The sequence below is a fragment of the Aulonocara stuartgranti genome (assembly GCF_965226115.1).
Source record: "Aulonocara stuartgranti genome assembly, chromosome: 11".
Classification (NCBI taxonomy): Eukaryota; Metazoa; Chordata; class Actinopteri; order Cichliformes; family Cichlidae; genus Aulonocara; species Aulonocara stuartgranti.
Genome location: NC_138947.1, coordinates 17,763,096 through 17,777,900, shown reverse-complemented (window position 1 = coordinate 17,777,900; position 14,805 = coordinate 17,763,096). Strand labels below are relative to the sequence as shown.

The 14,805-nt window shown below is 40.7% G+C and overlaps 2 protein-coding genes across 2 annotated transcripts; one reads left to right on the top strand and one right to left on the bottom strand.

The window, feature by feature from the left end:
* Positions 1–302: 302 nt before the first annotated feature.
* On the bottom strand, positions 303–6,192 carry themis2 (thymocyte selection associated family member 2). Its single transcript, XM_082550951.1, has 6 exons — positions 6,033–6,192; positions 5,551–5,691; positions 5,049–5,474; positions 3,338–4,551; positions 2,963–3,077; positions 303–1,391 (listed from the first exon to the last, which is right to left on the bottom strand). Exons 1-6 carry the CDS (start codon positions 6,133–6,135, stop codon positions 1,282–1,284), a joined length of 2,109 nt encoding a protein of 702 aa, XP_082407077.1. The 5' UTR covers positions 6,136–6,192; the 3' UTR covers positions 303–1,281.
* A 1,151-nt stretch (positions 6,193–7,343) lies between these two features.
* On the top strand, positions 7,344–14,412 carry ppp1r8b (protein phosphatase 1, regulatory subunit 8b). Its single transcript, XM_082550672.1, has 7 exons — positions 7,344–7,439; positions 7,925–7,985; positions 8,281–8,434; positions 9,699–9,916; positions 11,658–11,802; positions 12,085–12,149; positions 12,388–14,412. The coding sequence occupies exons 1-7, from the start codon at positions 7,387–7,389 to the stop codon at positions 12,739–12,741; spliced, it is 1,050 nt and encodes a 349-aa protein (XP_082406798.1). The 5' UTR covers positions 7,344–7,386; the 3' UTR covers positions 12,742–14,412.
* Positions 14,413–14,805: the final 393 nt, after the last annotated feature.

Sequence of the window (14,805 nt, the reverse complement as noted above, 5' to 3'; positions counted from 1 at the left end):
AGTTTATCAAGTTGTATAAGCCCCTTTTTCTGGTATAGGCGTGTGTGTAAATATATGATACATTAGTATACACACACGTGTATATATATCTATATATTATTCTGTGTCTATCAGGGTGGGGATTTTGTTTTTTTGCATTTTAGAAAAACTAACATGCGTAATTCACATTTGCTTTCACACATCTAGCTGTAAAACCACAAGCTGACTTTAACACTTATCTTAGAGTTTCACACACATTCTTATAGATAATATAAGATCTTATTTAAAGTTTTACAAAGTTGGAATAAACCACATAGGTCCAGTTTCATATAGAAATCATACTTTATGATAATGTCTAATAGAAAATTAAAATCAACCACACATTTACATGCAGTGGAAATAATCTTTCAAAGAAAAATGGCACAAAATGGATTGTCCATCGGTTAACAAAGATGCAAAACATACTTTCATTTTCAGTGGAAATGTTTCTACTCCTCCTTGGAGTTAATTTGCAAAAAAAAAAAAAAAAAGGCAAATACATTTCTGTTCACAGATAAATAGTTTGATGTGGTTAGAGGGACGGCTTCTGCTACCGGTGCTGCAGCGATACAATGTTGCGGTTTAGACAAATGCCTTCCATCAATGAGTGGGGTGAGCTATTTCTCTTTAGAGTTTGCATCTATGCAGTAGGAGTTTGACATACACATATGTTGTATACTTGTGCAACAGAATACAATCCATTGAAGCCAGTTTGAAGCTTATTAATATGCATTTTTGAGAGAAGTTATTGATTTAACACTGGTAATTTTAAAGGCTGTAATTTATGGTGTTATGTTCGACTGCATATTATCCTATAGTTTGTTGCTGTAACTATGCAAAAGAAGGCATTATATACAGTAACTAGCTACTTAGTACCTCACAATATAAATACGGACCTGTACACAAAGCTGAAAGACATAGCCTCAATTACTACATGGTTAAATCAACAATTTCTAAACAAGTTTGTGTACAATAAAAAGTGTTTGAACTACAAGAGTGGTATGTGTTCAAAGTTTGAATACACGATTACTGAAAACAGTGAAGTATAGTTCTGGGTATAAAGTTATGAGGTAAAAAGAAATTTTGCTGATCACGTGAGAAAACAGATGTGAAAACACCACCAAGTTTGTATTTATTCTGGGCTAAGCTGAATGATGTCATGTCAACCAACCCTGCACAGCACTTGTAGGATAGGGAACAGTTCAGTTCTCACTGCTCGAGCAGGATTTTTCTCTGTTGCAGAAGATGTAGAAGATATTTCCTTTAGTAGTACATAACATTTTCTTGTGCTTTCTTCATCATAACAGCCAAAGTGTCATCCACAGTTTCATAGTCATGGTCACTGTCCTCATTTTCATCGTCAGGCACACTCCCTGGTGGAAAGATTATTGTTAGTAATACTATATTTCACAATATTCTTATATTCATCCTAACTGTCATTTATCAAATGTGCCGCCGAATGTCTTCCTTTCAGAAAACATGCGATTTATGCACCACCAAACATTTATGCACCACCCATCACATACACCACCTATCACAGGTTTTCACTTCACTTCCTGATGCAGCCAATCGAAATGACTAAACACATTTCGCTTCTATAGGAAGAATGTCTCCTGAGATACTATTGGGTGATGGGTTGAATCTTATACAGGAACACACTTGGAATTAAGGCGTCATTGTGGATTTTGTTAAGTGACGAAGAGTAATAGTAAGTAAATAAAAGCATGAATATATTAGAAATGATGAAGTCTCCCAAAACCATAGACTTTCTCAATCTGCACATGCTGTTTACGGTCTGTGGTTATTGTGTAAGTTTGCGTCTATGGTTAATGGACGATAAACATGGTGTGATAAACACGGCTAAATTCTTATTATTTGCATTTAATGCATCTAATGCATTATTAATACATTAGGTAATTTGTATATTTACATATGCATATGCACATACTTTTAATTGAATATACTTACGTATGTGTTTTTTACATATAAATTACACATTACTGAGACAATAAGACATTGATATGTTTTTCATTACTATTCAGTTCATGTTCACTGTTTGGTTTTGTGTATTTGTAGACTACGTGGATACAAGTACTGGGTCACCTGCACATTACAGCTACAGGAGCTGCTCAGCCATGAAAACCCATGCCTTGAAGCTCCACGCACACAGTTTTTGTGCTGATGTTAATGCCAAAGGAGGTTTGGAACGCTGCAGTTACTGACGTTACAGATGTTTGGCAACTTTTACGCACTGTGCACCTCGGCACTTGGCAACCCCGCTCTGTAACTTTACACGGTCTGCTACTTCATGGCTGAGCTGTTGTGGTTCTAAGACGCTTCCACTTTTCAGCTATATGTTACAGCGGATGGTGGACTATCTATCTATTGACACGAGCTCTTTAGAACAAACCATCCTTTATCAGATGTTTGCAAAGGCAGACTGCATGGCAAGATGCTTGATTTTATACAGCTGCTGAAATGGGACTAAAACCCTTTGAATTCAAATATGAAAAATGTATTGACCAGTACTTTTGTGTATATAGTGCAGGTGAAGCTGATTTTTAACCCTTCTTCATATTCATTTACTTTAAATTTAGTTCTGTGCGTTATGGCAGAAAAAATGTTACTCTATGTGCTTTTAGTGGTCTTGATGACTTTGTGAATTCTCTGTGGCTCTGTGAACAGTCACGCTCACATTTGTCTTAGAGATGTAGAGGGAAGCCAAAGTCTGCCAGTATTCTCAACTTTTTGGGGTCTTTATATAAACCCTACAGTATATAAACTCTTTCCCATGGTGAAAATGTCTCAAATTTAGAGGTTGTCCTGCAAACACTGCTTTAATATAAACATAGAGAATGCTTTACTAGTCCAGCAGCTGCACTATAAGTTTTGCAAGAGACAAATCGGTGGCTCTCTTAAAACATTATATCAGACAGAGCCCCACCTGTTTTAGCAGACTCCTTCATTTGTACATAAGTGTTTGGCAGAGCCTTGCCTATGGTTTGGTCAGCCGCTGAGAACTTTCGGGGCACAAGTGGTGGGGGCTCATCTTCATTAGCCTGCACAAAAGAGGAAACTTCTGTTTTATTACATGCATGGCGTATTTACCACAGGAAAAAAGTGGAAGCACCAATTTGTTATTTTTGCTTAGTTCATTTCCTGAAAGTCACATTATGAGAATCTGTATATTAGTTTCACCGTAGTGGGGTTTCAAGAGAAACCTGACGTGACAAGAAAATCTAGACAACCTAAGCTGAGCTTTAGCCTTTATAATAATAGCTTTCGAAAATGTTATACAAGCATGAAAAGAGTCACTCACGGGAGGTGGTGGGGCGGGGGGCCTCTTTTTGTTATTCAAAGTCAAGTCGCTGAACTGTTTGGTTGGGACGCTTTTGTCTCCTTGATGTTTGGATTTGTTTGCCTTCTTTGATTTCTTTGTTTTTTTGGGAGGTGCCGAAAATGACATGTTTCGCTTTGGTGGTCGAGGTGGCGGCTCCGCATCTGAGTTACCACGTTTGCGAAACTCATAAAAGAATGTGTCTGCAACTTCGGTAACTCTTTCCACTTGACACGTGGGGGGTTGATCTTTGGGCCATGGGAGGGGGTCTGTAGTAAAATAGACAGACATTGAGAGCCACTGCGTTGGGATCTCGAAACAGTACTCTGGCTTGTGTACAAAGCTTGCCTGAATGGTGGGTTCCAACATAGCTGCCTCTATTCTGAGACATGAGAACCCATAGAGGGGATCCTTCTCGAGTTCTGTATCACGGCCCACCACTTTAACATCCAGAGGCAAGCTAAACTCCTTCCCCAAGTCACTGAGTTTGTACTTCCTGTTGTCACTGAGTACTTCCACAAAGTGACCCTCCATGTAAAGAGGCATAATAATCTCTTCCTTTTCATCCTCCCTTTTCACCTGATCCTCATCATCATCATCATCATCATCATCATCATCATCGTCCGACTCTTGAAGGCGATAACACAAAAGAGCCTCTACCGACTGCTTCTGTCCTGCTTTGCCTTCACAGGGTAAAACCATCCTATCGCAGCGCACAACCTCAAGCTGTTCCCCCACACTGAGGGCAGGGAGTCCCTCCTCTTCCACTTCCTCACAGTTCCTTGTTACGCTGACCTTCAGACCTGGTGCGTGGATTGAAGCAACGTACAGCTCGTATACTGAATTAAACTCTCTTGGCCGTCTCCGGAAACGTCCACCATATTGCTGAGACACCAGGAAGTACTGCGGTGTTTTCCTGCTTTTCAAAGTGGATAATAAAATCATGGGCGAGGTTCCTTTTTTGTGAAAAATCAGGTGCTCATTCTTGCGAAGCTCCGGTAGCCAGCTGCACTTGAACAGGGAGCGCGTCTCTGGGTCTTCGATGATCTCCACCACTCCAGGGAATGATTTATTCGGCTCAGAGTGGACTTCACTCAGAGAAAGGGGTACAATAAAATGCACATCTTTACACAGCTCGGTGACATCGACCACATCCACTTCTAAGCTGGATGGAAACTTCACCACATTCTTCCTCACTGTAGACAAAAGAGAGGAAGGCAGTCATGCATATTAGGTATATTTAACTTTGGTATGAGTGCAGTACAGGTGAACTATGCTTTTTTTTGTTCTGAATTTAAATTATTGAGGTTACAAATATAAGCAATCATATAATCATAAGCAATCATAACAGTGCATCATATAGATTAATTGCTTTTAATGATATGCTGATGTTTTTCAAGGTGGCATTAACTTTAACTGTTTTATAGCATGGTATGTACTATATGTCATTGGCTTCAAGTGTAAAATTTTAATATGCACAAATGTTGTTTATGTAGTGCATAAATGTGCACAGATGTAGAGGAACAATAAAATGTCATGAACCAAGTATTTCACAATTAAGGTGGAAGTTAAAGTGGAAGTTCACAAACTTTGCATTAACATAACACACGGTGGGGTTCACACACAAATAACAAATCCAGATCAACATTATGTTAAATAGTAGTTAAATAGTTAAAAAGTAGGTTATTCTTACAGTTCATGACGGCCTGGACATGGTATACTGGACTGAGCATAAGAGGCCGATCACACTTGGTAGCATTGACAAAGCGAAACCTTCGGCTACGCAGGGACGACGAGGACATGATCTCCCGCAGGGTAAAGCGCTCCTCACTCTCACACTCATAGAACTCCCCTCGGAAAGAAACAGGGATGCACACTTCAGCTGAGGCTTCTTGTTGTCCTCGAATAAGGCAGCGGACTTGATCCTCTTGATCCTTGTGCTTCTCAACAGAGAGCACAGTCAAAGCTGTCCCAGCTCCCAGTGCTAAATTGCCAATGGTCATCTTGGAGTGGCTGGAGAAAGTGAAGGGAAGAGAGGAGTCGAGGCCTACCGGCCTCATGCTGACCATCTCCTCTACCGTACTGTATGGCATCTCCTCTGGCACGACCCTGAACAAGCCTGAGAAGAAAAGAAAAGTCATTGTAGTTCTACAAAATAGATTTAACCATTCTTACAAGAATTTCTCTAGACCAACCTGTGTGGCTGATAGGCAGCTCAAATGTTTCATTGTTTGCTACGTCTTGACAGGAAACTGATAGGAGCTCAATTTTAGTGACCTTTATTAGATCCCCAGTGGAAAAGCACACTTCACTCCCAGAAATTTCATATATAGAACCTGGAATGGAAAACAAGAAACTGAAGGAACAAAAATGATTATGATTTCTTAACTAGCACATGAACGCATACACTCTAATGGGAATTGTTTCCAGTTGCGAGCCATGAGCAATACAACAAATGCTCACTGTTCTTTTTATATATAATAACGTCTAATTTAGGGTTAAAAATGTACAAAATGTAAAAGGAATGTACACTAGATTGTAACTTTGAATTTATGAAAGACAGACACAACACAGAGAAGCGCACAGCAATGAAGTAATCTATAATCTCGTAAGTGCTGTCCTTCTGTATACGCCATCTCACTGAGGAAAAGTAATAATAATAATAATAAAAAACTACCTTGGAAATATACTCCAGAGCAAACTTGCAAAAGTTTTGGCAGACAGGTATCGTCCAATGACGCGATGAATTCCTGAAGTGGCAAAGCAGTGGCGCCTGCCATCACTGCTGCCTCTGAGTGTGTGCAACCAAAAATGAAGGCAGGCAGCAAATGACAAGCGCAGCACAAAACGGGGGTGCTTTCTCAGTTAAAAACCACAAAAGTGAATGAGGAAGTTACAGGATCTCTTTGCACAACTTGTGCATTCACATACGGGGACAAAGCAATCTGGCAAAGCCTCATTGCTGTGAAGATGGTGAATAAGTATCCAAAAGAATGTTTTATTAAATTTTGGGGGATTACAGCATAAAGCCTGCTATGAAGAATAAAAGAAAACATCCACACTCTAACTTTGAGCTTTTTATATGTCTTAATTTTTTGGGTGTGTGTGGGTGTGTGTGTGTAAGAGTGAAAGAGAGAGAGGGAGAGAAAGGGGGAGAGGATGACAGACTTTAAAAGGAGCAAATCGCAATTGCAATTTTGCAGTGTGAACGTGTTATATTTCTTTTTTCTTGTTTGATAGTCAAGCTGCTCTACTTAACGGTGTGGCCAAAATCAGTGTGAACACATTGCGCAAGGTTTAAATAAATACATGCACTATGATAACCTTTAAAAATGCAAAAGAGCAACTCTCAGAGCACAGATGCGAGGACACACTGATAGCTTTTCTTCACTAATATTTCAGGCTCTTTGTGATATTCGTTTTAGCCATGTGTCATCTTTCTCTCTCAGCACTTCCTGCTCTTAGTGCTTTTCTAAGCCTATGACACTTCTATCTGCAGCAAGGAGAGGCTAGATATCCTCCCACCTTGACATATCAAGGAAGGCAGGCAGTGGTTTTTAGCGTTTGACTCAACTCACAGTTTCCAAGAACCACAAAAAGCTCTAAAGATCAGTGCTTGACACAGAGTCCGCCCACACCAGCTATTAGTACCGTTGCCCCAAATAGATAGACCCACAGTCCTAGCTTCATTCAAACCACCAGCTGCTCACGAAACAAATATCAGTTATTTTATCTGATTTGACCTTTTAACAGTGTTAACTTAGAAATTTGGGGGATAGGGACCCCTGCTGGTTCTTGTGGTAACTCAAAGTTGGTGTTAGTTTAATCCCCCCCCTCATGGGTTTAAACATTCTTAGAAAATTCATGTATTATTTTGTATTACCACTTATTTTAAGTAAAAGTCGGAGTAAATGAGAAAACGTAGTCTAATATTCTATTCAATGTTTGGCAGTACTACAGGACTACATTTCCCAGTAATCCGAAGTGACGTTTACCCAGCATGCAGCTCTGCTTTGAGAAGCTGAGGCAAGATGGCGACTAAAATAAGCAAAGACAGTCCCCCTCCTTTTGATTGTCCATCATGGTGAGAAAATGCACGTGCTAAAGTTGTAGCCGTTAGCTTGTTATGTGATATCAGGTGCAAATGAGCAGATTAGCATTCACTTAATTATCAATGTAACTTTCTACAGAGGAGAATAGCTGGTTTTCACAGTGGCTAATGTTAGCATCTGAGCAGGCTAACGCTGGTGTGTATCTACAAATGGCGTTGCCTCTTTTTTTCTTATTAAGACCCATCGTTTATGTGCAGTTTTAATTCTGATCATGAAAAGAAGAAATAAATCACATGTATACGCAGGATATAATTTAATAAGTTTTTCTGTATGTAAAAGTATCAATCTTGAACACGTTTCTATGAGTGCAGAGGTGAGTGAGTCGTTTCTATGAACAAATCCTTAACTGCAGCAAGGGGAGACAATGGAGTGTAGCCATTTATTTAGAATAATGATCCACTGTCCACGTATAACATTAACTTAGACAGTTTTAATGTTTAAAAATGTTTTCTCTTAGGGCAGGCAAACCGCCCCCTGGGCTCCACCTGGACGTGATGAAGGGGGACAAACTGATAGAGGTAACTGGAAGTTTGGAGATGTTACACTAGACCAACAATTTATAGTATTGCATACTTGTGAACTGCAAGAATAATGCTGGTAGTAGGGTTAATTGAATGCACCAGATACGAGCCTGACAGTCTGCTTTGGCTGCAGGGCTTCAAACGGTGCGACAGTAGAATCAGCCCTGAGTTTTAAGCTTTTCAGTGGAAGCAACACTGTGGAGTTATGGCTCAGAGGCACAGAAATGTTATTCAGCCTTCTTCACTGGCTTGTTTTCAAAGCCAAGTCACTAACTCGTGTCTCTCCTTCTAGAAACTGATCATAGATGAAAAGAAGTACTACCTATTTGGGAGGAACCCCGACTGGTGCGACTTCACCATTGACCATCAGTCGTGCTCTCGTGTTCACGCTGCACTAGTCTATCACAAACACCTGAAAAGGGTCTTCCTCATAGACCTCAACAGCAGTAAGACATGATCTTCAGTCATACTTGTACACTCTACGTTACTGTCTGAAAAAGCTAAGGGCTAAAAGGGAATAAAATTAATCTATTACGTGCAGCCAGTAGTGCTCATAATCGCTCGAATAATTTGTTGGATAGACAAAAATAATCCACAACAATATTCTAATTGTTTTGATAATCAGCTAGTTTTTAAAGCAATGATGCTAAGCATCAGGGTCAGATTGTAATTGGAAACCTTATTGTTTATTTAAGGTCCTGTTTTTGTAATAAATGTGTAATTCGGACTATATAAACAGACAGGAGACTGCAAGGTGGTGGTGAGGTGGTAGCTAAGCTGCACTGGATGGTCGTCTGTAGGATGACTTTGGAAATCTAGCAGAAGAGCAGAGTGATGGCAGAGCCAAAGATTCCATGGTGGAAGTTTATGGAGGAAGAATGCTGGCGTGGAATTTAGGGAGGAGTTGAGGAGACAGGCTCTGGGTCTTAGGGGAAATTTACCAGATGACTGGGAAAATACAGCTGAAGTGCTCAGGCAAAGCTGTTTGGTGCATCGTCTGGACAGAGCAAACAAGGAGACTTTGTCATGGAATAACACAGTACAAGAAAGTAATCAAATATTCAGTAGTCAGGGAGATGAAGGAATTAGACAGGATTACTGGTTGGCTAGGAATACAGCACACTAGGAGCGAGTGAGATGTAGGTAAGGCTGGAGACTAAGGATGGAGCAGATGACATATTAGTTGGCTATGGCAGTGAAAGGGAAAGAGTGGGTGGTGGCTGCTAAGGGGAGCACTCAAAAGAAGTAGTTGTCTTGTGTAGCAGTTATGCATTCTCTCTTTCTCGTTTGTTATAACCAGCTGCAAAAAATAAATAGAAACATGATATGCCAGCTGGCAACTGAGTTTTGGCAAGAAAGTGGCACGCATTGGACCTTTTTAAAAATATTAGCAAAAACGTATTAATGAAAATGATGTTATAGATGATAAAATTAAGAATGGACTAAAAATCACATTTATGAGAATAACTGGATATAAAGAAAAATTGCAGTTTGATCACACCAGACATTATGTGCTTAAACATGGCCTCTGTTAATGCAGAGGTCATTGTTATATTAGTATTTAATATTGCTGGGTCAGGCAAGTCAGAAAAGTTACCAAATATTGACAAAATGTATTGTTTGACTACCTTGAATTATTGTTGTTTCATTATTACATCAGGCTTAGCTACACACATCAGTCCTAAAACTGTGCTTGATGTCATCATTTAGCACACGGTACTTTCCTTGGACACATTCGGCTGGAGGCCCACAAGCCTCAGCAGGTTCCCATAGACTCTACAATATCTTTTGGGGCCTCAACACGGACTTACACCATCAGAGAGAAACCTCAAACCCAAGGCAGTGCTGGCACAGGGGACAGCAAGACAGGAGATGATGAGGAGCTGAAAGGACTGCTTGGGCTTCCAGAAGAAGAGACAGAACTGGAGGTACAGTTAGTTTATATTCTGAAAAATGAACTGCACGGGAAAGGAATATCATGGCTGATGTGAATACCTCTCAGGTCCACAGTATGTATTTTGGTGCACTAAAAAACACTAAATTAGGTCTGTTTAAATAGGCTAAGCTCTTCAATTTGTAACCCCTTCACTCATAATGCACATGATACTGCGATACGTCTTCTGACTAGAAAACTCCACGTGTTATTTTTATAAGTTAAGCTGGGCTTACACTGTGCGATTTTTGGCCCATTTTGAGCCGATTGTTGAGTCGTGCGACCGTTTTGGTGATCGGCCCGAGTTTGGCCTTCATCGTGCATCATGTAGTATACGTGGGGAACGAGAAGTGATTAACACCTCCCGACCAGCTCCCGATCATCAATCGCTTGGTCGGGAGGATTTCAAACAGGTTTGAAATCCTCACGACCGTCGTGAGGGTGTCACCGCAGCCGCTCACACTGCGCATGCGCAAACGCATAAATGTCGGTGAAAAAGACGGAGTAGCACGGCAGTGCAGCGTGTGATCTGGACACAAGGGATGGAGGCACAACTTGTAGAACTTTGGAAAGCTCATCCGAGCCTTTTCGATGTGGCCTCACAAAATTATCACGATATGACACTTTATAATTAGGGATGGGTACCGGTGTCCGGTGCCATGATGGCACCGGTTCTGACATAAACGGTAGTAACCAGACCGAAAAGCAGCGCACATTTCGGTGCTTTATTTCCCTGAGCTGTGATACACTTTAGATTCTAGCCAATCATTTTACGTTTCCGAGGATAGTAGGCGGGGCCAGGTACGTACGTACGTTCTGTTAAAGCAGAGCTACAGATTAAAAATGCCCAAGGCGAAGCGGTTAAAAGTCTGGCTGTACTTCATAGCAAAATATGCAAACTCAGCAGCCTGCAACAAGTGCTTTAAGCTGATACTGTGATACTGTCAAAGGAGGTAACACCTCGAATCCGATGAAACACCTGGCGACGCATAGCGTTTTTTTTAAAAGCCCAGAAATGCGCCGTATTTGATAGCTTGCTGCGAGACCTCACACCGAGCACATCTACTGCGGGTGGGTTGCCTGTTATGCAACATCCCCCAAAAACACGAAGAGGAGAGTCCTGGCCCCTAGCCCTGCCAGTGTAGCAGAAATGATGACGGATGATGATGCAGCAGCAGCCGTTCTTCTCTGCGTGAGCAGGCTAACCACGTTATTACATTAATGCATGTAAGGCGAACTAGCAAACATCATCATAGCTACATGCTGCTGTCTTCTTGTTTGATGGCAGATACTCCCTTCACCCTGGCTAAAAAGGCTAAAATGACCAAAGAAAAAGTGGAAAACAGTTAAACATGAGAGGTTTAGGACAAAGTTTGTGTTTTTTCCATTGTTTAAGCACTGCTTCCAGCCAAGAGTGATACCATATATGCCCCATAGCTGCAGAAAAGGCTAACATTGTTATATTTTTACAAAAAACAGCTGAACATGAGAGGTTTTTGGACCAATTTTGTGTTCTCCATTCTTTAAGCACCGGTTTGAGCACCGTTTGAGCACCGGCACCGTTTCAAAAGTACCGATTTGGCACCGGTATCGGATAAAACCTAAACGATACCCATCCCTATTTATAATACTGTTTTTTTCTATCAAGTTTGTTCCGGTATATCGTGTTGTTATGTTGGGATATTTTGACATTCATGCAGCTATTTTGCTCATATGTAATGTTTTTAACCTGCCAGAACCTGACAGAGTTCAACACAGCTCACAACAAGCGCATCTCCCTCCTCACCATTGAGGAAGGCAACCTGGAAATCCAGAGGCCCAAGAGGAAACGAAAAAATTCCAGAGTTACCTTCAGTGAAGAAGATTCCATCATTAATCCAGGTACTCAAGTTAGTTACCCAAAAACTAGTGGATTGTTATTTTATTTACAGCATGTACATGAGAAGAAAATGAGCTTTGATGATTAGATTAGTTAAGATTAAGCCAAATAAACTAAATTTGGATACTTTTCATTCCAGGCTAGAAACGCATTAATTAATGTGGGTTTGCAGTGAGGTGGCTTATGGCTGATATGTCACTGATCAAATATGTTGATTGTGAATTCTAATGAGAAGAAATGCCCCCAGCGCTAATGTATACCAACTGTTCTTTAAATCTTTACAGAGGATATAGACCCCTCTGTTGGGCGCTTCAGAAATATGGTGCAGACTGCTGTCATCCCTATAAAGGTGAGTTTTGATGTCAGATACATTTAGCTGACAGGATGGTTAAAGAAATGTAATTTTTAAGGTGATAAATGTGCATTTTTTGCAAAAATAAAAAGTTGTCCTGTGTAGCTCACTGGGTGGCCCCAGTATGCCCAGTGTAACACTACCATTTGCAGTGGTCTAGCTGTATGACTTGGAAAGGTAAACATGTATTAAGTGTATGAACTGTGAAGCTGATGCTCTGCTATCCCTGCTGTAGAAACGGAGATTAGAGGGCCAGAACACTTTGGGTTTTGATGACTTGACTTCAAAACGCATGCACGGCTACGGCTTTGGTGGTGGTCTCTATGGGGACTTGCCTCCCACCAGTCATGAGAACCAGCCGATAGGAGCTCCAGGAGGTGTTGCCATGCAGGGAGGGCTTCCTCTCCCTTTCCCTAACCCAGCACCAGAGGTAGACCTGGCCCCTGAGGCTCCACAGCCACCTGTCACTCTCAACCCCACACCTGTTACAGCTCCTTACCTACCGGAGACCCACAACGAGCCACGAAAAAAGAAGTATGCCAAAGAAACTTGGCCAGGCAAGAAACCCACCCCTTCACTACTCATCTAACCAGTTTCTCAAAGCTGCTGACTCTCAGGTTACCAGCAGAAACATCAGGGACTGTGACCTGGACGAGATGGAGCCATTCACTTCCATTTTTTTTGTTGTTTTCTATTTTGTTTTTTTCTTTTAATTTGTCGTGTACTCGTTGTCATTACAAGAAGTCATCACACAAGTTCTGTTTTGGTCTGTCACAAGATGTGTCTGCATCTGTTAAACTGGTAGCTGATAAGTAGAAGCTTATTGATTGCAACGAAATTTAAAATACATTTACAGGACTTCACATCTGAGGCTCAAAGTGGCAGGTATGGTTATCTGAGTGATTCTTTACGAAGATATGGTGGGTCATCGAGTTATGTTTTTGACGAATTTGATGTAAGGTTGTATTTTTTCTACAATTTCAATATTTTTTTCACTTCTTTAGAATGTTGAAAATACTATTAAAGGAAAGCAAAACGTACTTTTCTATCAGATTTTACTGTGATGAGTCAGGGGGGCCAGAGATTGCAGCTATGAACTGAATTTCTGTCAAAACACAGGGCTGATTTTTATCATGAAAACATATAATACAAGTGTATTATTGACTGCAAGCTTTTCATTCCATATATTAGACCAGCATCATATGAACCAAAGTGTCCTGCGTTTTTTCCAACAACCCACTAGGTGGTGGCTTGTGCATTTTCAGTGACACTGGCTACACAGTTACAGAAATCATCGTTATATATGTGGCATCACATGAAAGTGGAGCTTCAAGCTTCTAAACGTTCACATGTCGCTGATAAGCTATTTGCCCTGTCCAAACAGTATCCCGAACATATTTGTTCTTTGGCTTTTTCAAGTATATTACTTTTAAATGGTTTGTTGCCCACTTTTCCACCACAGGTGTACTCTCACACTTTTGTTCTGCTCGGCATTTAAGTGAACTTTTGCTAAGCACTAACAGAATACAGCTGAGTAGACACTAGCACAAGAACAAATACCAACTTGAAAGGCAAAATAAAAGGTTAGTAAAAAGAGAATTAGGATTTAAACTATTCTAAATGTCACGTAGCATGTTAGCATCTCTCACATGAAACAGTACAGTGCAGTTTATACAACGTATTACTGTTTTGAACAAACGGTTAAAAGTTCTCTGTGTCAAACAGGTAATCAGCTGGCTGTAGCTGGTTAATAAAGACTGTGGCCATGATTAAGTCCACCATTAAATTGTGTTATATCTTATATAGTATAGTGGTTTGGATTTTTCTCTTTCAAATGTGGACAGAACAGCCGTAGTAGTAATTGAGAGGAGAGGGTAAGTGATTTGTAGCAAAGGTTCCTAGCTGGAATCGCAGATTAAATGCTGTGGTCTCAGTGCAACATGCATTCTGACCACAAGGCTGCCACATAACATTGTTGTTTCTTTTTGATGTGGTGCCTGGTCTGACATCGGCCAAAAAGTCAAGTCGGCTTGAGGTTATTTCTGCATGAGGCAGCGACAGAAGATGCAATGCATTTTGGGAGTTTTCACAGGAAATTCAAGTGATCAGTTATTAGGATCTTAAATCAGCGAAAGGTTGGCAATCTGAGATAAAAGAAAGAGGACGTCATTTCATTTTTATACAACCTGTACTGGTGACTTTTTGTCCTTGTGGGTGTGTGGATTTTGTAATATGACTGTAAATAAAAGAGTACTTTTGACTCATGAGCCTTTCTGGCCCTTCTTGATACTTTCACCCAGTTGTGTATGAACCTGCACATTGCAGAAGGGGATTATAGCGTGTCTTTGTGACACTTCTGCACACGCTTTAACGACTCTTGTTGTGAAATTGCTCCAGCACCTGGCCTGTCTAACAGCAGAGATAGGCAGTGAAACTGAAGTCGGGACTTAAGTGCAGCTGTCTCGCCACACATATTCACTTCTATCTCTGCCTACCTGAAGCGAGATGATGAACCGGGTTTCTGGTTTGCAGAAGCATGTACGCATGCTGTCTAACAGTGCTGCAGGAGACTAAAAAAAGGTGTAAATGAAAACAGAAACCTTTTCACTTGTACGGAATGATAAGTGTGCTCCGCTCGTTGCTAGAACAGGTT